The 23472-nt window shown below is 38.8% G+C and overlaps 1 protein-coding gene across 3 annotated transcripts in view; it reads left to right on the top strand.

Annotated features, from left to right (window-relative positions):
- EXOC6B (exocyst complex component 6B) overlaps positions 1-23472 on the top strand; it is a 661647-nt gene that overhangs the window by 606517 nt on the left and 31658 nt on the right. Inside the window, exon 21 of one of the 3 annotated variants that reach the window (XM_054473671.2) lies at positions 21869-22636. The exons of the other annotated variants lie outside the window; for them this stretch is intronic. Within the exon in view, the coding sequence (XP_054329646.1) occupies positions 21869-22129 (261 nt within the window). The 3' untranslated portion in view covers positions 22130-22636. Of the gene's footprint in view, positions 1-21868; positions 22637-23472 lie in introns of those variants that run through there. 3 annotated transcript variants of the gene reach the window in all.

Consider the following 23472-nt stretch of genomic DNA (forward strand, 5'->3'; position numbering starts at 1 on the left):
CTCTTATTGTTCTATTCTGATTCTGATTCACAATCAGAAATAAGATTAATACCCCCATTTTCTTCTTTACTGTCCCATTTTAAAATATTTAGATTACAAATGCATCTATAATTTATTTTGGAGAAGGATCTGAAACTAGGATTTAATTTGTTTTGTTTCATACAGCCAGTTTTCCCAGCACTCTTGTTGACTAATCTATTTCCCCAGATTTGGCAATCAGGTCTTTTAAATTTACAGTGCTATCATTACTTAGAGAGAGTGAGAGCAGAGAAAGAGAGGGAGTGTATATATGTGTATATTCATGGGTAATAGGAAGTTGGGAAAGTTGGGAAAGTCTTTCACTGTGTTAAACCAGAACTAGATTCTACTTTTCATGGGTACTCAAGTCAAATATACTCAGTAAGTTTGATTTTATTAAATCAATGTTAACTGCTTTATTCTTTATCTCTAGCTGTTCTCATTGACTGGAAAAGCATTTTAACTGTTTCTTTTGACTTTTTTAAAACTGCTGTTCTCCAACACATACCTGCAAAGCCTGTTTATTCATTCTTAGGAATATGTCATTTTTATTCCTGCTTCCATTCGTATTGTTCCTTGCCTAAAATATCCTCTATCTGACTATTCCTAGCAATACTTCAATACTCACATCAAATCCTAATTCCTACAGCTAGCTTTAATAGTTCTTTGCTCTGAATTCTAGTAGCACTGAGAGTCTATATCTAACAATTGCACACTTAAATTTATTTTATCCTATATGTAAATCTTATTTACCAGCTATTGTAAGCTTTTCACACAACCTATTTCTTCTTTTCCTTAGTACCTAACAAGAAGAGTTTTTTAAAACCTCATTTAAATATATGGACCAGGTCGTTAGTTAAAGTGTTAGAATGCAGGGGATCCATTGTTATGTATTTATGACCCTCACTGCTGGCATCTCATGTTAGTATAAGAGACTGTAGAATAGAGGTGAAATAAATTCTTATCCTCATTTGACACAAGAAGGAATTGCATTGCAAAAAGATAGTGATATGCCTTTAAATACTTAAAGACATCATTCAGAAGTTAGACCTCCCAAATTCAATCTTGTCTTTCTACTAGTTCTTCCCTTTCCAAAGCTACTTTGTTATCAAATAATTTTTTCTAACTTAGTTCATATTTCTCAAAGTACATTCAACAGAACTGTAGTTCCACAGCATGCTAATAAGTGTCCCACAGTGAAGGAGTTCCATAGTAAATAAATTTGGGACACGCGGAGTTAAATTTTAGTGAGTTTCTTTATAGCAGGACTTCTCAGAACCCTTAATATGGCACTGACCGTAGTTAATCAAACTTACTAGTTGCAGAACCCTTTTTTTTCCCACAGAGACTCTGTGAATGTACTTTGGGAAATAGTGCTGTTCCATTCCTCTCCCTCCTTACTCACCTCATTTTTCCTGCTTTGTCTGTTCCTTCTTTGGTTTTCTAACTAGGTGACATTGTACAGTAAAGTGATCTTGCCTTTTTAAGATGCTTTGAGATGGGAATACCTGTCAGAAAGAATCCCCTGTTGTGATATAATTATATCCAGTACCACAAAAATGGCCAAACCTTCCCTAGCAGTGTAAATTTTAAGGCAACTTATTAGGTAGCACGTGGTATCCATTTGAACATAGGCAACTTTTCTAAAAAATATTTTGAGTTAATATGCTATCATTTACCGATTTGAATCTTTATTGGGAATTCAGGTTATTTCTTATTTTTGCTCTTGCAGGTGACTCTATAATAAACATTTTCACGCAGTATTAACTACGAATATAACTATAATAGAATGAAAATTTAATAGATATTTGCATTTGTGGATGGTCTCTCTCTTCTTCCTTTTATGGGATGCTCTAGAGCCTTCACTGGGGAGCTCCCTGCCTGTCTCCCTCTGATAATACCTGGCTTCTTTCAGGTCTGGAAAGAGATGTCTTGCTTATTGTTATAACCATAAATTGTTGCACTAAACTTGTCCTGTTGTCATAAAGAGTGTAGCTTTAAAGCAAATGGTAACATGACCCTGCTTTGCTCAATTTCAGGCAACTTGAATTTTCTAACTCCTAATCTCCGCCTGCTTCTCCTTGCTTCATAATCTTCGCAAACGCTCCCATCACTGTCAGGGTTAGATCTTCTTAACGATGTCTCCCTGTTTCAAATGTAGTATGTCCTGAACTCCATGTGTTACTTTTTCTCCTCTTCTACCTGCTTTACCATTTTTCTCTTTTCCTCCTCCCCATTAAAGACATCACTACTCAATCAGTCACTCATACTAAGAAACCTGAGACTTATTTGAAACAAATTTACAAGAAAAAAACAAACAATCCCATCAAAAAGTGGGCGAAGGATATGAACAGACACTTCTCAAAAGAAGACATTTATGCAGCCAAAAGACACATGAAAAAATGCTCATCATCACTGGCCATCAGAGAAATGCAAATCAAAACCGCAATGAAATACCATCTCATACCAATTAGAATAGCGATCATTAAAAAGTCAGGAAACAACAGGTGCTGGAGAGGAGGTGGAGAAATAGGAACACTTACACTGTTGGTGGGACTGTAAACTGGTTCAACCATTGTGGAAGTCAGTGTGGCAATTCGTCAGGGATCTAGAACTAGAAATACCATTTGACCCAGCCATCCCATTACTGGGTATATACCCAAAGGATTATAAATCATGCTGCTATAAAGACACATGCACACATATGTTTATTGCAGCACTATTCACGATAGTAAAGACTTGGAACCAACCCAAATGTCCAACAATGATAGACTGGATTAAGAAAATGTGGCACATATACACCATGGAATACTATGCAGCCATAAAAAATGATGAGTTCATGTCCTTTGTAGGGACATGGATGAAGCTGGAAACCATCATTCTCAGCAAATTATCACAAGGAAAAAAACCAAACACCGCATGTTCTCACTCATCGGTGGGAATCGAACAATGAGAACACATGGACACAGGAAGGGGAACATCACACACCGGGGCCTGTTGTGGGGTAGGGGGAGGGGGGAGGGATAGCATTAGGAGATATACCTAATGTTAAATGACGAGTTAATGGGTGCAGCACACCAGCATGGCACATGTATACATATGTGACAAACCTGCACGTTGTGCACATGTACCCTAAAACGTAAAGTATAATAATAAAAAAAAAGAAACCTGAGATTTATTCTTGATTCTTCTTTTTCTCCCATTTTACTCATTTCCTTGGACATAGGGTGCATTATCAAGTGATGTCAACTCCATGTCCTACCATACCTCATCAGCCCCATACTTAGACACTTTTGATCGCTTCCCTTTGCCTAAATAACCAAAACCAAACATCCTTCTCCTGGATAAAATCCGAACTTCCTGACTCCGATCTACTTTAACAGCCTTTTCTACTTTTTCTCTCTCATCTATGCTTCAATCATACCTTCCGCCAAATTCCTTGCCCTTTCATATCATTTTATCGTTGCAATCACTGCTCCTCCATCATCAATACTCTTCTTGGCCTGGTGAATAAACATTAGGAAGCCACATTAGTTGTGTAACACTAAAATAAAGCTATCACCTCCTTAGTTTTGTTTTTAACACTACAAAGTTGTTTTGCTAAGTTGAGTAAAATTATAAACATCCTAGGGAAAGACTCTTGTTAAAAAGAAGACATATAGATTTAAGTTATTCATTTATAATTTTATTTCAGTGGTTAAAAGAATGTGGTATTTATTAAGGTTTGCTTTATAGCATCTTTGTGGCCAATATTTGTAAATGCTCCATGGATCCTTGAAAGAATGTGTATTCTCTAGTAAATGAATGCAATGTTACATATCCAGTGGATAAAACATACCAGTTGTGCTCTTCAAATCTACTACATTTTTACTAATTTTTAAAAATCTTCTTTTATCCATTACTGAAAGAAGAGTGCTAAAATCTCCCTCTGTGATTATGGTGTATCAATTTACCCTTGTAATAGTTTCAGTTTTTACTTTGTGTATTTGTGTGTTTGAGACTATGTTATTGGTTATGTACAAGTTTAGAAATTTTATGTCTTCTTGATGAATTATTCTTTTATCAGTGTGTAGTGACCCTTTTTATTCCTATTAATGCTTTTTCACCTGATAGTTTTTACTGGACCAGTTTTCCTTTTCAGTATTTGCTCAGTATGTGTTTTTCCATTGCTTGACTTTGAACTTCCTGCATCCTCATATTTTAAATTTATCTCTTATAGGCAGCATATAGTTGGATTTGCTTATTAATACAATCTGAGAACCTGTATCTTTTAACTGATGAATTTAGATCATTGCTGTCATATTTTCCTTTTTAACATCTTATCGTGCTATTTATCGTACCTTTTATTTGCTTCTCTTGTTTTGTTATCTTTTATTTTTGATATTTTGGTTTTAAAATGTTAGCATTACAGCTATGAATGTATGGAATGCAGATATAATTCTTTTGGTTTTATATAGTGGTTGTCAATTCCATTGCTTCCTACCTATCTAACAAATTTACAGACAATTTGCTTCTGGTTAAGAGGGCAGAGTCCCAAATCTTAAAACACTTGTTTTTGCTTTTGACATTATTTAATTGACTGACAGAGATGTCAAATATGTATAATAATCACCACTTGGCTGTTCACATACTGTACCTTGAAAACCAGTTCACTGATGTGCCAGGTCTACTGACTTAATGAGCGAAGTTAGTCCCTTCATAAGTGCTGCCAGAATGAGAGTGCTTTGGTGATGACATTACGACCTAGTCAAAGTGAATGTCAAACCTAAATTCACACTTTTTCTTTAAAACATGACAACCTAAGTAAACCTAGATTTTTAAAGGAAATGGCAGGGAAAATGGAATAATGAAACAACTTACACATTAAGAGTACAACTTTACTTTCCAGCAACACCAAACTGCCTTGTAGTTCCTTGCGTAGATGGTGCTATTTTCTTCCTTCATGTCTTTCCTTCTACTGCCTCCTCCCTTGCTGGGATAGCCTTGTCTTTTTCCCTCTGTTTTTTTTAAATAAACTTTTGGGGGAATAATTTTAGATTTACAGAAAAGTTGCAAAGACAGTATTTAAGAGTGCCTGTGTGCCCTTACTCAGTTTCTCCTAATGTTAACATCTGTTTTTTATTACAGTGAAACATTTGTCACAAGAAATTAACAATGATACATTACTATTAACTAAACTGTAGACTTTATTTGAATTTCACTCATTTTTCTACTCATGCCATTTTTCTGTTTTAAGACCCAGTTGAGGATACCTCGTTGCATTCAATCATCATATCTCCTTAGTCCCTCTGTCTTCTATTTGATTGTTTGTTTTTTAAATCCCCTTTCCCCTCTTTTTCCAGCAAATGGTTGTTTTACATTCTCTTTCTATTCTTTTAAAAGGGGTTTTACATTCGATTTCTAGTCTTTTCGAAGTTACCAACACATTGTTCCTTAGGGTGTGGCAAGAGAGTCACATACGCGGTTGTTGCTGTAGTACTATAAATGGATACAACTTCTGAGGAGGGAATTTAATGTGCATGTCTTTTGATCCAGCAGCTCCACTCCAGGGACTCAGTCCTACAGATTTATATACTTACATGCATTTACCAAATTATTCACTGTGTCATTTTTTATAGTTGTTTAATAGGATACTAATAAAGAGGTGCTTTATATATGGATAAGAAATAATGCCCAATATATAGTTAAATGAATGGGGATAGGGGGTGAAAAATGTAAAACTGTATTTTATTTTAGTATGCCATGATAAAAAGGTTTCCTTATCATCTCCCTATACCAAGGGGTAGATTTGTTTTCTGGTCTACCCTTTCACCAAGGTTCAGCTCTTGAAGAGCCTTGTCTTCACACAGAAGTCTCAATTCTAACCTTGCTCCATAGACAAGTCTAAGTAATTGTCTCACAGTCTCCACATAGGCTTGTAAACCCAAGCCTCAGATCCTCCCTGTCCTCTAGGGCCACTAAAGGAATTTTCATGTCACTATCTCATTCCAATAACAATTTTTAAATTCAATGTCATATGTGTCAACAACTCTTTCACCTAGAAATATGAAAATTTAATAAAGAATAATGTCTGCAAAGAACTTAGCCCAATACCAGACACATCAAGTTTTCAGTAAGCATTAATTTGTCATTGTTGTTTTGTTATAATTTTCTGACTGTTGTTAGACTTGTTATTGATATTTATATTGCCATTTCTCAAACTTTCTTATACTTCTTTTAATGAACATAAAAATATGATATCCTATGTAGTATTATTTCAAATTATAAAATAAAGCAGTTTTATGTCTGAAATAAAATAGGCTGGGCGCGGTGGCTCATGCCTATAATCCCAGCACTTTGGGAGGCCACAGTGGGTGCGTCACTTCAGCCCAGGAGTTTGAGACCAACCTGGACAACGTGGCGAAACCCCATCTCTACTAAAAAAAAAAAAAAGTATGTGTATTTATATATATATATATATACACACACATATATACACACACACACACAGATATATATACACACAGAGAAATATATATATACACAGACATATATATATACACACATAGATGTATATATATACATATATACACACATAGATGTATATATATACATATATACACACATAGATGTATATATATACATATATACACACACACATACACACACACACACACACACACACACACACACACAGATTAGCTGGACATGGCAGCATGCATCTGTAGTCCCAGCTACTTGGGAGACTGAGATGGGAGGATCGCTTGAGCACAGGAGGTTGAGGCTGCAGTGAGTGGAGATTGCACCACTGCACTCCAGCCTGGACAACAGAGCGAGACCTTGTCTCAAATAAATAAGAGCATTGATAATTCTCAATATGCTTTTTGAAACTACACATATATTTATTTGTTCCTTCCTCCTTTTCTCCCCAAAAAGATTCTGATGTACATCCTTCCAATGAAAGAGTACTTGTACCCTACTTGAAATCCATTTATTTAATGTGTTTCCAATTTTGTACTGTTGATTTTATTTTTAAATTTTTTCCTTAGAATTGAGTAGTATATATCTTCGTACATATAGCATTTTTAGTCTAGTAGATGATTCCCTTCAGGTAAATGTTTATGAGTGAAATCATTGTCGTAGGGGGTAGAAATATTTTTGTGATTCACAAGAGATAAGGTAATATTTCTTTCAAAATGATTTGTCATCATGCTATTTGCAGTGGAGGAATATACTGATTTTACCAAAACCTTGCAGAGGAGTTAGTCTTTTTAATTTATTTGCTAATCGTTATGTGTAAAATAGCAACTTCTCATTGTTGTCTATTTCCCTGATTACTAGCAAATGCAAACTAGATGTTTATATAACATACATTTCTAATACCTTTTATTAATTTAATGCATACTGGCCAGGCATAAATCTCAAAAATCCTCATTTAGATGCTGAAAAAAATTTGGAGCTTAAATAAACCAAAATAGGAGAGAAATTAAACAGAAAGTGGCTGTGTTTATAAACAAGCAGCCTTGAAACATAAGACCATTGTGATAATTGGAATCGCCTGTATTCCAAAATGTCCTGCTTAATAGATGCCAAGTTCACCAAATAGCTGGGAAAAGACAGAGCAGTGTGTTTACCCATAAGGTGGTCAGACAAGACAAATCCGAATTCCTAGACTCCACAATTACTCTCTACCTAAAAACTTATGCCCCAGTCCATCTGAGTGTTTGCATTAGGGATTCTGTCCTCTTGAAGTGTTACAGGACTCTTGCTTTAAAACAAACAAACAAACAAACAAACATAAAACAGGCTTTCACTAGGTCTGAGAACCTTCTGTCTTTATAAATGTATTTAATAGTAAATCAGAAACACATGTTCTTTTTCCAAACACCATTTTAATTCAAAAAAGCCCTTTTCATTAGATGATATATACACAAAGGCTACAGATTACAAAGGCAAAAAATTTAATTTTAAACTATACAAGGATGCTTGGGAAAAAAATCTTAACAGGATAGTAATCAGAGATGCTAACCCTTCTGGCTTGCTCTGTTTGCAATCTACCATTCATCAGGAATACTGTCTAGGGAGAGCCTGAAATGGTTTCATAATCTGTAACCACAAAGGGATAACTTAGATTTTTATCTTTTATAAACTGCACTCATAACTTGGTGGTTTACTCACTTTCCCAAAGTCTAAGTGTGTATAGTCCGATTTAAAACAAGCTGAATGAGTCTTTGTGTTTTGTTGTTTTGTTTTTCCACTGTGTTTTCTGAGTAGTGGTCTCTCAGTGACTATTAGCTATTGAAATCATTTAACCCTCATACCTTCATCTGCCTATTGGGCTCTTTCTACATTTTCAATGAATTAGAGCAGAGCCTGGTGACCAAGGAACACGCAGCTGTGATTTTTGGCATGGGATGGAGGCAGGGGTATAGATCAGAGAAGATGAATCTCAGAGACATACTGAACACAGATGCTATTGCTGCTACACATTTTCAGTGCTAGTGACTCACATATATAACCACTAATCTGTGAAGAGAGAGTGAGTATATTGCAAACCCTCACATGAAAGTACCTCCTCAGTGCCTTAGCAGTCAGCCTCACCTTGTTGCTTTAGTTACTGAAGGATAATGAATACATGAGACGCCTAGCAGGAGAGTTCCCTCTGCCCAGTTAGGGTTCAAAGTAGCTTGTGAAAAGTTATTTGAAATGCTGGTGATGCGTTAAATGAGATACACAGCCCATTGTGCAATAATAATAACATTTTCCACAAAAATGACCCATGTAGCCCACCAGCTGCATGACCTATCTCCAAAACAGCCTAGTACCAGATATTTCCTGAGGAAGATACTTGTACCCCATAAGGACACAATTGTGAAACACTGTATGTATCATAAGAAGAAAGGTTATGTGCTCTCTCCAGCTGATAATCAGCTTAGCTTCTAGTCCAGGGCATTTTATTTGTTTTCGAGATTATCAATAACTAGATACAGTGACACTCAAATATACAAGGTTTTTGTATTTTAAAATGATTAAGAAGCTTCTTGAATAAACTGTCCCTTGCCTTTGGCTCTGCCTGTAAAAGTATAATCATTATATACTTGTTCTTATGGTCTACCCAAAAAACATTTTCCCCCATATGTTAAGGCCCACCTTTCCTGTAGAAAGCCTTTTGTGATCAATTGTGGACACACAGCCAACCCTTTGAACTTTTCCACACATTGCATTTTCCTAGAGCAGTGTAGAGTGGCAGTCATAGTATTCCCTGTATCTTCTAGGACTCACTATTCAAGTACCTAGAACACACCAGGTAGTGGGATCCAGCAAAAAAAAAGAACAGAAGTTGTACATGTTTAAAAGAGTCCCCATCTTCCCTGGCTATTCCATTAGTGAATTCTCCATGAAGCTCTTACTGACTTATCATGGTGACTTCACTGGCCGTTTCTCAATACTTCTGGATCTCTGCTCAGTCATCTTTCACCTTTTCCTTCATCTCCCTTGCCTTTACCCAGTTTCACCTCCTCATCTTGATGCTGTTAATTGGCCGGCTAATTCATAAGAGTTTCCCCAAACCAAAGAGAAGACAGATAAAAGAATTTAGTCACAGAGTATTTATGATTTTCAGATATAATGTCAATCAAATAGAACATGATTTTAAATATCTTCTGGGCCCAAACCCTGAGCTGACTATAGTGACAATTCAGAAGAAATTAGTTCTACCCTTGGGTAATTTAAAAGTTAATTATTCTTAGAGGATTATTCATTCATTCACTTATTCACCATATGTTTGCTAAACATCTGTTATGTCCCAGGCACTTGAGATACATCAATGAACAAAACAGGCCGAGATTCCTGACCTCATGGAGTTTACAGTTTAGGGTAGATGAGTAAGGAAATAGATAAATAATAAGCATAAATAATAGATTCTGTAGTTGTAGTTGTAAATAAGTATTGTGGAAGGAATTAGAAAGCAGAAGAAGGGAAAGGGATTGGAGAGTATGGTGATTTGGGAGGACAGGTTGCAGTATTAAATACTGTAGTCAGAGTAGGCCTGATTGAGGTGAGAGACGACAGTGCCTTGAGGGAGATGAAATAGGCGGATATCTGAGAGAATAGCTTTGCAGGCATTGGGAGAGCCATGGTTTATCATTTAAAATTTACTGGCATTTTTAAATTTAGTAACTAACATAGATTCCTTTAGTCTTATTTTTCATAAGTAGAAACTCATTGTACCAACTGAGTGTCAATCCTGGGTTAAAGTGGCTTTCATTTGAGGCAGATTTTTGACAGAAGCCATTGTGTTTGTTTTACAGATGGGAAAAGCAAGCCACAGAAAAGAAATGGGAACTAACTAGGGTGTGGGAGAAGGATAAAGAGAAGTTGACTAATGGCTACAAATACATGGTTTGATAGAAGAAATAAGACCTAGTGTTCAACATATCAGTAGAGTGACTATATATGAAACATATAGCCTGAAGATCTGAAATACAAGCCTAGATCACTTTTTAGTGGCCAGAACCACACTGTACTTTCTTTGAATGCCCTGCAAATTATTAGGGATGTTTTCTTGGAGGTCAGAGTGCCCATCTGGAAGGTTTCTAGGGCTAATGATAGGAGTCTGCTTGTGATCATCTCTGCTGCCCCCAGGGGGCATGAGGAGGCAGCCCTCCTTCCTGCATTTTCTAGTTGCCTTGGCCAGATTCTAGAGAGCAACACATCTGCTTGGGCTCAACTGGGGGAGGGGCAGCAGAGATAGGACTTGCAAGTAGCAGGGCCAGCACCTAGAAGCAATTAAGAAAGAATGGAGTATAGTCCTTAAACAAGCTCAATCCACTTTCTCCAGGCCCTGGAAAATACGAATGCCAGCAGATAAATTCACCTAATTTCCATCTGTGGATACCTAGTGGAGCCTTAACATTAAAAGCTTATTAAAACATTTATGTAGTATTTGAAATTTCCAAATCCCTTTACAATTGTTTATTGGCTACTTAATCTCTGCAGCTTCCCTGAGAAGTAAGTTGATACTTTCATCCCCATTTTGGAGATTAGACACAAAAAGGTTAAGTGACTTACCCAAGGCTGTACTGTGAGTCAGGTCCCCAGTAACTTCATGGTACATGGACCCGTCTTCAACTGTGTCTCCACCAGCACAAATCACTTAACCAATCTGAGCCTTAGTTTTTCATAAATACATAGGATACTAATGATCTTTGTACTACCAATTACAAAAAAAGATTGTGAAAATAAAATGAGGCAAACTGAAAGTGCTATAATGATAGTTATAATTAGGTAATGGATTAAGGCAGAAGGATGCTACAGCCTCATTATTTCATATTTAGGGAGTGCTACTTGTTTGAGGCCAGAGCAGAAAAAAATGAAAAGAGAAAACCTATGGCTGACCCTCTAACAACACTCATTCCTTCCTCCTCCTGTTTGACTTAGCTTAGGTTAGATAGAGTAGAGAAGAGAAGGAAAACAAAGAATAATAAACTAAATATTTAAAGAGTGAGGAATGCTAGGAGGAGAAAAAATGAAAGAGGTAAAATTGTGAGTCTTCAAGACTAGAATGACAATACTATAAACTGCTAATCTTGGCATAAGACTTATTGTATGAACTCAAGCAGTACTGCAACATGGAGAGAGGGGCTTAAAATTTGAGAGCAGAGAAGTCTTTAGTAGCTGGATTCTGCTGTCCAAACCATTGGTCTGTGTCCCAGATCTGGTAATGATCATTCAAGATCATACAGTCCTGCCCTCTTCCCCCTCCTCCTTCCCCCTTACTCCCTCTTGCCACTGTCTGAGCCAAGCTTTAGAAAATGAGACCAGTAACGGTTATCAGTGTTCACACACGGCTAGGCACTTAATGATTGCAATCGATGTTCCCTTCAGCCTTCTCTTCTCTGGTCTTAGGAATCCCAGACCAATCCTTTATTTCAGTATTATCACTATGGAATGCCAGTGCCTCTTGTCACCCATAGAAAGCAAGGCCCCCTGATACAAACAACCACAGGTACGATTAAGTTACTAAGACATTGGTTGTTATTTTCATTCTCTCCATTTTTTTTTCCTTCGTTCCTTTTTTTTTTTTTTTTTTTTTTTTTTTAAGAAATGGCATATTGGCCAGGCGTGGTGGCTCATGCCTATAATCCCAGCACTTTGGGAGGCCAAGGTGGGCAGATCACGAGTTTCATCATGGCCAATTGATGAAACCCCGTCTCTACTAAACATACAAAAATTAGTTGGGCATGGTGGCACGTGCCTGTAATCCCAACTACTCATGAGGCTGAGGCAGGAGAATTGCTTGAACCAGGGAGTCAGAGGTTGCAGTGAGCCGAGATCGCCACTGCACTCCAGCCTGGCAACAGAACGAGACTCTGTCTCAAAAAACAAACAAAAAAAAGAGATGGCATATTAAGAGTAGAGCTGACGGATCAAGGCGATATAAAAACTGGAGCAAGCAATGAGGGATAAATGCAAAGAAGAGGTTCTGGGAACAAATGAAAACTTAGCAATGTAAGGAACAGTGTGAGAAGACAGTGAAGAAATAAATCATTACTAATCAGGTTAAGTTGGTTAATTAAAGTGATTAGTAATTGTTATAAATACATACATATACATATGCACACATGCACACACACACATATTATGTTCTGGGACCCTTATTGAGTGGCCTCTTTATTCTAAGTTGAGTCCCTAGAAGTTAAGACAGGATCAAAGAATTCATGAATATGCATAAATGCTAAACTGTAAATGACTTTATGCTTAGGATTAAAGTTTTCTAGCTACTAGAATAGGAAGCAACCTGAAAAATTCACCTTGCTGATGACTTGAACACTAAGTTGCCACTTTGCAGCCTTACTGTGCACATCCACAAATGCATTTATGAGGTATAGTTGACAAAAGGCAAGTATGTAAATTGTTTTCCTCTGAGTGGGCATTGACTTATAAACCGGCAAAACCTCCTCCCTTCATCTCCCGTAATAGCATGCGTTCTCCTTATTCCAAAGAGCCCTTCAGTGATCTGGAACAAGTTACTTAACCTCTGTGGCCTTATTCTTTTCATCCATAAAGTGGGTTTACTAATAAACCCTGCCACCTTTAATTATCTTGTTTGAATATAATTAAAATAATATATAAAAATGCTTAGCATAGTGTCTGGTACATAATGACCATATTAGTGCTATTACTTACTAAATGCTTATATGCTAGGTCCTGTCCAAGTTGAGGCACAAAGAAAATAAAGCATAATCAAGGAGACTTCAAGATGCTTATCATCTTTTCCATTCCTGGAAGTTCCTAACTAAAAATGCCAGATATCAGTCCTTTGAAGCAGACCCCAAGAAGGAAGCCCTCAGTCATCCATATTCATGCTGTGATTGTCTTTTATCATTTTCCCTGACCTCCACTCTTGTGTCTGGCCCTCTGAAGGTAAATTCATCCTCTCCTACCTTGAACAAGGAGGGCCCCTGTTTTGTAAGACCATGTCTTGGCCATTAGACCAGAAGCTCCCCAATGGGGGAGTTTTTCTTTCTTACTTTGTTGGCAGGCACTTGGCACATAATGAGTCTTGCACACAGTGAGTGCTCTGAATGTACCTTTTTTAAAATACTAGCTTCTTTTTGTAGCTGAGGGACTCTGTGTAGCAGAGGTAGTTAATACCCTGATTCTGTGTGCCACTGAGTTTAGAAGTCTGACTTGGGTATCTGTGCTCTACCAACTCAGAATATCCTGTTTCTTGACCCTCCTTTTTCAAGTACAATGGAGAGAAAGTAGCTAAGAGGGAGGGATTGTGAGGTTTAGGTACCAGAATTGCATGATGTTTTTTAACCTCCAACTTCTCCTGACCTGTGAATATCGGTATTATCAGGGCTGGTCTGCAATGGGAAAGTAAGGAATAATAGTGGTATTCTATGGGAAACACACAGTGTAAACCTTTAGTTCACAAAATTGGGCTACAAAATAGGAGAGGGGAGAATACCTTGGTTCAGGCTACCTTCTTCTCTTACCTTGGTTACTATACTTTTTTTTTTTTTGATATGGAGTCGCCCAGGCTGGATGGAGTGCAGTGGTGTGATCTCGGCTCACTGCAACCTCCGCCTCCCAGGTTCAAGCAATTCTCCTGCCTCAGCCTCCCAAGTAGCTCTCCCTCCCCTTGCACCCCTGCCCCCAACAGGCCCCGGTGTGTTCTGTTCCCCTCCCTGTGTCCATGTGTTCTCATTGTTCAGGTCCCACTTATGAATGAGAACATGTGGTTTTTGGTTTTCTGTTCCTGTGTTAGTCTGCTGAGAATGATGGCTTCCAGCTTCACCCGTGTCCCTGCAAAGGACATGATCTCATTCCTTTTTATGACTGCACAGTATTCCATGGTGTATATGTACCACATTTTCTTTATCCAGTCTATCACTGATGGGCATTTGGGTTGGTTCCATGTCTTTGCTATTGGAATAGTGCGCTGCAATAAACATATGTGTGCATGTATCTTTATAGAAGAATGATTTATATTGCTTTGGGTATATACTCAGTAATGGGATTACTGGGTCAAATGGTATTTCTGGTTCTAGATCCTTAACGAATGGTCACACTGTCTTCCACAATGGTTGAACTAATTTACATTCCCACCAACAGTGTGAAAGTGTTCCTATTTCTCCACATCCTCTCCAGCATCTGTTGTTTTGACTTTTTAATAATTGCCATGCTGACTGGTGTGAGATGGTATATCATTGTGGTTTTAATTTGCATTTCTCTAATGATCAGTGACGAACTTTTTTTCGTATGTTTGTCAGACGCATAAATGTCTTCTTTTGAGAAGTGTCTATTCATGTCCTTTGCCCAAAAAGTAGACATTCTTGTTTTAAGTCTTCTCTTTGTGCTTCATCTCACAGTGTCTCTACCCCGGAAGTTTAGTGTTGGCATTGATTATTCATTGCTTGCTAGTTTGGTTTTGAGGGGTAGAAGTGTTCATATTTTCCATTCTCGGTGATCCTTTTCCTACCTAAGTAGTAAGGGACCTCTAAGGATCTGGACTCAGTTCCTTTTTCTGTCTTTCTCCCATTGATACAAGGGTTTTTTGTTTTGGTTTGTTTTTTATTCCATTCACCACAGCTGCACTGGGTCTTCCCTTGTGCCCTGAAGGCAATAGGGTTTGCTGCCCTTTCTTTCCTCAGCAGCCTACAGCTTTTGCAATGGAGAAAGGATATAAGCACCTAAGGCTGAGCTTTGTTCCTTTCCTGCAGTGACTACTATACATCTCCTCAAAGCCTCCAGAAGGAGGCCTTTTCTGGTCTCCTTCCCGTTTCCAATCTCTTATGAACAATGAAGTCTATAAAGAAGTCTCCTAACGGGTGCAAATTTCTCATGTATGTTGATCCCAAAGGTTCTGTACTCATGCTACGCGCTCAGCTTTTAGTTGTTAACAATTTTAGCTGGCTTCTTTCAGCTTGCTTGGCACCCATCATCTGTCCCAGGTAAGCAAAAGCTCATGTCCCCTGTCTGTTTGAAGGTGCCTGTCTTCCTTTAGATTTCAGTCTAGTTGGTTCTGCAACCAACTTCCTATGAAGTTTTTACTCTGATTTCCTTGGTCATTTGAGGGTGGTGATCATAACGATTTCTTTCTTGGAAGTTAGGTTTAGGTAATAAGCGTTGTGTGAAATAAGGGAGTGAGACAGTTTGGTGAGATAATGTGAAGGAGAAGATCCATCTGCTTTGGCCTTTTGGTTACTGGGTGATGCTAGAGTGATAAATTAGAGATGCCTTGAAACTTGTGCCTAGTCCAGGGCAATCCCAGAATGAAACATAATTTCTCCTCCGTAACATCCTACCTCAAAGGAGAACCAAGAAACAGTAAGACTTACTGATTTGGATATCCATCCCTTCTTCTGGTGTTCAGCCTGCCAAGAGAAGTGTCCCTTAAGTAGGCAAGTGGAAAGATGGGATTATTTGGCCCTCTCACCATTCAGCAAGAGAAGAGATGTGATGTCCCCATGAGTAGCTCTTGCTCCCCATTTCCAATATAAGCCAGACTCTTATGATTAATGAGAGAGGGCATTCACTTGTGCTTTTGAAAGGTGGATCATTGTGAAAAAGCCCAACCCTCTTTGCTGCATTTCCTCCCTAAAAGCAGTCAGTCTTGACAGAAACTATGCGAGTCATCCTGTCTCCCATTAACAATGACCTCAACTGTTTGTTTTAAAGAGTTCACAACCCCAAAGCAAAATTTTTGCATGCAAAAACATAGCATCAACCTTTTGGAAAAGCTTCCCCTGAGTTCTCAGCTTTTGTTTCTGTTCATAAAATCAAATTAATCTTTTTATGGTAGGTGGGAATCTCCCATCAATGGCATTGATCTGGTCTTAAAGAAAGAAGCCTGCAAGTGGCCATCTCCTCACATACCTGATTCATTCTAACTGCAGATCAACTGATAAGTGGAAAGTATGGGCAGCACAAAGGAAATAGAAGAAATGATTCCACAGAAACGTGGTAGATTGGCTGGGGAATCCTAGCCAAAAGAGACACTGAAAAGGGGCTTGGGTTACCACAATCATGTGTGATAATAAGTAATCTTTTTTTTTTTTTTTTTTTTGACGAGTCTCACTCAGTCGCCCAGGCCAGAGTGCAGTGGCCCAATCTCGGCTCACTGCAAGCTCCACCTCCTGGGTTCACGCCATTCTCCTGCCTCAGCCTCCTGAATAGCTGGGACTACAGGCGCCTGCCACCACGCCCAGCTAATTTTGTTTTTGTATTTTGAGTAGAGATGGGGTTTCACCATGTTAGCCAGGATGGTCTCGGTCTCCTAACCTCATGATCTGCCCGCCTCAGCTTCCCAAAGTGCTGGGATTACAGGCATGAGCCACCGTGCATGGCTGATAAGAAGTAATCTTAAGGGAGGGTACTTAGTACATCCTGTGCTCCAGGCACCAGTCACAGTTTTCAATAATATCAGATGACAATATGAACAGAAATGATGTATTCTTGACTTTAGTTTTCCACAGCAGGAATGGGCTTTATGGGGTGGTGGGCAAAACAGCATCAATGGAGCTGATTCTTAAACAAGGAGCACCTTCTTAAACAAGAAGAGTTTCTGTTCCAAGAGCTACCAGCCTACAGAGGAAAAACCAATTTTCCCTTGTTTTAGTCCATTCGGGCTGCTATAACAAAATATCATAAACTGGGTAGCCTAGAAACAACAGAAATTTACTTCTCACAGTTGTGAGAAGTCCAGGATCAAGGCAGATTCCGTGTCCGGTGAGGGTACACTTTCTGGCATGGAAACTTCTTGCTGTGTCCTCGCATGATGGAAGGGGTAAGAGGTTTCTCTCAGGTCTCTTTTATGGGGGCACTAATTCCATTGATGAGGGTTCTGCTCTCATGACCTAATCACTTCTCAAAGGTCCCATGTCCTAATACTATCACCTTGGAGCTAGGATTTCATCATAAGAATTTTGGGGAGATGCACTTATTTAGATCATAGCACACCTTGAAGGTTCCCTATCAGGAAGTCCCATCCTGAAGTTCTAACAAGAGTCACTGTAGAGATTCTAAGGCAATTCATTCCTCCATTTTCTCCATGTCCAGTGGATTGTTAAATCCAGAAAGGTGAAGTTGATACCACAAATTGCCTCTGCCTAAGTTTACAAAACAGATGGCTGTCTCTCCTTTTCCTAGAATTTCTCTAGGAGGAATATTTCCACCTGTTTATTTTTTATTACATTAACAAGATAACCCCAAACTTAGTGACTTTAAATAACAACCATTTTATTTGTTCATTATTCTGTGGGTCAGGAATTTGGCCACGGCTCAGCTGGGCAGTTTTCCGTCGTATTATCTAGCATCTCTCATGAGGTTGCAATCGGTTGGTTGCTGGGGCTTAAATACCAGGATGGCTTCACTCACAAGTCTGGTGCCTTGGCAGGGTTGGCTGGGAGGCTGAGACCTCTCTTTACCTCTCCAGATGGCTAGCTTAACCTTCTTTATTTGGCAACTGGATTTCAAGAGTCAGCATTCCAAATGGTGAAGCAGAAGCTAGTAGTATCTGTTAAGGCCCAGCCTCAGAAGGTCTATAGCATCACTTTTATCATATTCTCTTGAGGAAATCAAGTCCTAAAGCTAGCCCAGATTCAGAGGGAAGATAATAGGCTCTACCTCTTGATGGGAAAGTGACAGTGTTATTTTGCAAAACAGCACATGGGATGGGAGTTACTGTTGCAGCCATCTTTCGAAACACACTCTACTATACCACCTAAGGTTCCCCTTCAAGTGCCTCTTATACTGCTATAGTAAGTACTGTTTTGTATTTAACCTAAGCATCATGTACTACAATTGGTATTCAAGTTTTTTTGTTCACTTTATAGTGGAGATAGAGAACATAAGAGTTGTCACTCTCCATACATTCCTGAAAGGCTGATTATCATTGGCTCGAGCTCTGCTTCTCTTACATAAGATAGAAGTTGTGAGGAAAAACCTGGAAGGAGACAAGCTGCAAATTCTTGGTCCATTTCCCCCATTATTGTCTAAGTCAAATGCATTTTTATTAAGTTAAAGGTGTTTTATTATGCACTCAGGGATTTTCAGTTCAGTTAATATGCTTGATACTGACATTTAATTTTTTTATTGCTTTGTTCTTTTATCCCTTCTCAGTACCAGCAACTCCAAGTCCTCTTTTATAGGGCTATTATTTTCTAGGGGTATTCTGTTCCTATGTGTGTTGGAAACTCAGATTTATCTCTATGATATGTTAGTAATTAACGCAAATCTCTACAAGTCATAAAACAGCCTGCCCTGCCCCAAGAAACTAGAATTGTGGAGTGAATTAAGAGCTGAATCAGGCTGTTGGTAGCTGGTGGATACCATTATACCCTTTGAAAACAATGTTTTTGCTCATTACATCTAGACATCCCCCAAGGGCAAAATGATACCTTCCTACGGAGACACGCACCAACTAGGCCTAGGGCAGACCCTGTCAACCACCTTTAGAAACAGCACTCATTTTGATACACCATTCTTAGGGCAAAGGGAGAAATGCCCTCTGCATATTCCAAAGCAATGGGGCCTCTTTTTTTTTCCACTTCGGCACACTTAAGGGATTCCACACACTCCCATCTGTGTCAGAGGCTCATGGCTCATTAGAGCAGTGAGTTTTTGGGAGAGCTATGTGGTTTGGAAAAAGTCCACCATTGAGAATCACTGGGATAAACTTTAAGCAGCATAAGATAACACTGGGTAACTGAAAAAGTCAAACCAAAGCAACAGGTAAACCAAATTGATATACAGCCTCCTAAATCCTTCATATAGTTTCTAAGATTGACAAAAACAAATATACTTTTATCTAAAATCACAGTGGTTTCATAGCAATCTAAGATTATGCTACCTGACCACATATCAAATTTACCATGGGAATTAGGGAGATGTATGTTAAAAATCATTCAGAACTCTACATATCACCTTCTAGCAACCTCATTATGCATGGTGGTTCATAGGAAATCACCATAAAACCCAGCTTATGGTGGGTGTGGCATAATGTTCCATCTTAAGCAAGGACAAAGTTTTGTTTCTGTTATGGCTTCACGTTGTCTTGGGTACATGGAGGCATTCATTAAATGGTGAGTGAGTAAAGGTGCATGTGCAGAAGAAACAGGGCCCAGCCTTAGTCCTGAGCTTATACCAAACTTCTCCCAAGGCTTTCCTTTGCCTGACAGTACAGCTCTAGCAGAAGAAGAGGGCCCATTTTCTCACCTCAGTCTCTCATTGGAGAATACGGAACATTTATTAATAGAAAGTAAGTTTCAGAACTGGAAAAGGGCCCTTGGAAATCAATTAGTTCAAAAACCTCATTTTATTGGAGAAATTGGGTCCAGAAATATTATGACTTTCTAGGCTCACCTGTCAGTACGTCACTAACTGAGTCTCTGCAAGGGCACATGGAAACCGGTCCACTGAGGAATGAGTCTTACAGGTTGCAGGCGCCCAGGCAGTTAGTGAAGATAGGATGCATTTCAGGTTGAGAGGGAAGGGGGTAAAATTGCTAATACTTTCCTGAATCAACCCCAGCTGGAGAAAGCTGTGGCTGCCTGGAGGGAACCGGAGGTGGTGCTTCACCTTCTACAGACAACATTTAACTCAGGCTAATCAGCACCCTAAAATAAGTGCCAAGCAAAAACATTTTGAAGAAATGCCTTTGTAAACAAGGGTTGTTCTCTTGTAACTCAGCCATAATATCCAAGATTCCACAGCCGACTGACCTTTTGGGATGTATGTGTGCTTTGCTGAGGAAACAAGGGCAAAGATTCCAAAGTTTCCACCTCACGACTGAAGACCTGTAATCCCACCTTGCTGCTGCCCACAAAAAAAACAAAGTGCAAACCAAGCTTCCACGGGCACTGTGCCTGGAGAAGTAGACACACTGACTTGTAAGATGAGGCACTATCCCTTTGGGATAGCTGCCAGAAAACTATACAACCTTCTGGATATTGTAATGACTCAGGGGCCCTTTGGGGAAGGTAGGTATCCTGGAAAACACCTGGTCCCTTAGCTCTGAAATAGATGGCAGGTCAGGAGAGGGGGCAGTTCATTATATTTATTGAGTATCTGTTGTGTCTGGTACTGTGCTAGGAAATGGGTATCCAGCTATCCAGTATGAACAAAATATTATCGTCTGCTGCTCTTCCTTCTAAACTTTCCATGGTGATCCCTACCATACTTCACATTGAGGTGTTCATTTTACTTAGGATTAATGGAAAGTTACAATATGCCATCCATAAAAATGCATTTTGATTGACTTAAATATGTGGATCTGGCTCCTTAATTAATTGTAAACTCCTTGAGGGAAGAGGTTGTATTTTCTCCTTTCTTGATAGTCCTCACAGCCTTTTGCATGACGGTAAATCAGAGAAAATACTCAATGAAGGTTGACTGAGTAGATGCCTAAAAAACAGTGTTTGGAGACAAACCAGGGGAGACTAGGGAGGATGTTGAGAGCAAGCAAAGGTTTAGGACCCAAAAGATCAGCACACCCTACACATGGCAGCTACAGATACCCACCAAAAGAAAGTCTTAGTATTTATAATTCTTTTTGAAAAACTATGCCTGCATAATCCATGTGTAGCAGCATCATTAGGTGCATCATATTTGAATGTGAAAAGCAACAACATAAAAATCTTATCACTGAGGACCAAATTTAAATACCATTAATTTTAAGAAAGAGTCTGCCTTGATGATGGTCCTTGGTAAATAAGAGTGTATTCAAATGTGCACAGTTGTATTTTCAGCACCCTAGCCTTGATTTTGACACTCTCAGGATGAGTTACAACACTAATTCTCTGATGTAGCTGTAAGCCTTTACTTAAGCAAAAAATGCTATAGTGATCAGAAATGTAACAAGAGCCCAGTTTTTAAAGGAGCTATTTATTTTTTTCTGCTATAAGCATAAGTCTGCACTGGGTCTTTGGCTGAAACACATCTAGTTTCTAATAGAATGAGATGCTCACACTTCCTATTAGCAGAGGAGGGTGCTAAGATAAAGAATTTTAGGGAAGTCTGAGCTTTGCTTCTTTAGAAACCTGAAAAAAAAATTTTTGGAGATAAGGTCTGGATCTGTTGCCCAGGCTGGAGTACAGTGGCACAATCTTGGCTCACTGCAACCTCTGCTTCCCGGGCTCGAGCCATCCTCCCACCTCAGCCTCAGAAACCTGAAAATTTAAGAAAGAAGATTTTATTGGAGTAGGATAGAAACAGCTAAGGGACTTTTACTTGTTCAGTCCTGGTAAATGCTCACAGTTAATGAAGGGAGAGACAACTAAGTAAGATTAAATACTTCTTTTTTCTTTTCTTTTCTTTTTTTTTTTTTTTTTTTTTGAGACTGAGTTTTGCTTTTTTTGCCCAGGCTGGAGTGCAATGGCGTGATCTCAGCTCACCACAACCTCTGCCTCCCGGGTTCAAGCGATTCTCCTGCCTCAGCCTCCTGAATAGCTGGGATTACAGGCATGCGCCAACACACCAGGCTAATTTTGTATTTTTAGTAGAGATGGGGTTTCTCCATGTTGGTCAGGCTGGTCTTGAACTCTCGACCTCAGGTGATCCGCCCTCCTCAGCTTCCCAAAGTGCTGGGATTACAGGCATGAGCCACTGTGCCCAGCAAGATTAAATATTTCAGACTACTTCTGGTAACAAGATTGTATCTGTAACTCCTTGCCTATGTATTCATTTGATGTAAGAGTTTCTAGAAAGTAGAGAGAAAAAGCTGTATTGTAAGGTTGAAATCCACAGAAAAGGAGTTTCTTAATACTTAGTGACATTGGAAGATTTCTAGTAAGAGAATACAAGAGAGCTCTTTGGATCTGGTGTTTTTGAGGTAAAGGGTGCAGGCACCCTGGGTTTCATTCTGAGGCAGAGGGCTGGATCTTAGATTCTAGAAAAGGGTTAAGATGAGATCTGAACTTAAAACAGAGCTACCATTTGACCCAGCGATCCCTTTACTGGGTATATACCTAAAGGAAAATAAATCATTCTACCAAAAAGGCACATGTATTTGTTTGTTCATTGCCATGCTATTCACAATAGCAAAGACATGGAATCATCCTAGGTGCCCATCAGTAGTGGACTGGATAAAGAAAATGTGGTACATATACACCATGGAATACTATGCAACCATAAAAAGGAATTAAATTATGCCCTTTGCAGCAACATGGATGCAGCTAGAGGCCATATCCTAAGCAAATTAATGCAGGAACAGAAAACCAAACACTGCATGTTCTCAATTATAAGTGGGAACAAAACATTGAGCTCACATGGGCGTAAAGATGGGAACAACAGACACTGCAGACTACTAGATGGGGAAGGGAGGGAGGGAAACATGGGTGGAAAAACTACCTATTGGGTACTGTGCTCCCTACCTGGGTGATGGGATCTGTACCCCAAACCTCAGCATCATGTAATATACCCACGTAACAAATCTGCACATATACCCCCTGTATCTAAAATAAAAACTGAAATTTTTTTTAAAAAGATGAGACCTGACATCTCTTTGGTTATTTTGTAATCTAATCATCACTCACTTGTCCCAGTTAGAGAGTATAAATTTGCATAGCCCATAAGTTAGGTGGTGTTTGAACCGAAAAATGAGAATATATTTGAAAACATTTTGTGAACTATAAAGCACTTTCTAAGTGCAAGTTAGCACTCTCCTTCTAAGGTGTTCCAGGGATTTTCAACTTGTTTTTATTATTTTCATTACATTTATATGATTTAGGAATAGGGCAAGGAAGCATGGTATTTTATGATAGAAAGGGATCATTGAGATGATAAACCTAAAACTTTTTGTTTAGTGAGATAGTCCCTCTAGTGTTTTGACAAATGTTCATCAAAACATCTAATACTTCCATTCAAAAACACTGTGATACCTGCTAATGGGAAAGTAAATTGATACACTATTCTGGAAAGCAGTTTATTGATGGATATCAAAAGCTTTGACCTAGAATTCTGCTTCCA

The sequence above is a fragment of the Pongo pygmaeus genome, chromosome 12 (assembly GCF_028885625.2).
Source record: "Pongo pygmaeus isolate AG05252 chromosome 12, NHGRI_mPonPyg2-v2.0_pri, whole genome shotgun sequence".
NCBI classification, from domain to species: domain Eukaryota; kingdom Metazoa; phylum Chordata; class Mammalia; order Primates; family Hominidae; genus Pongo; species Pongo pygmaeus.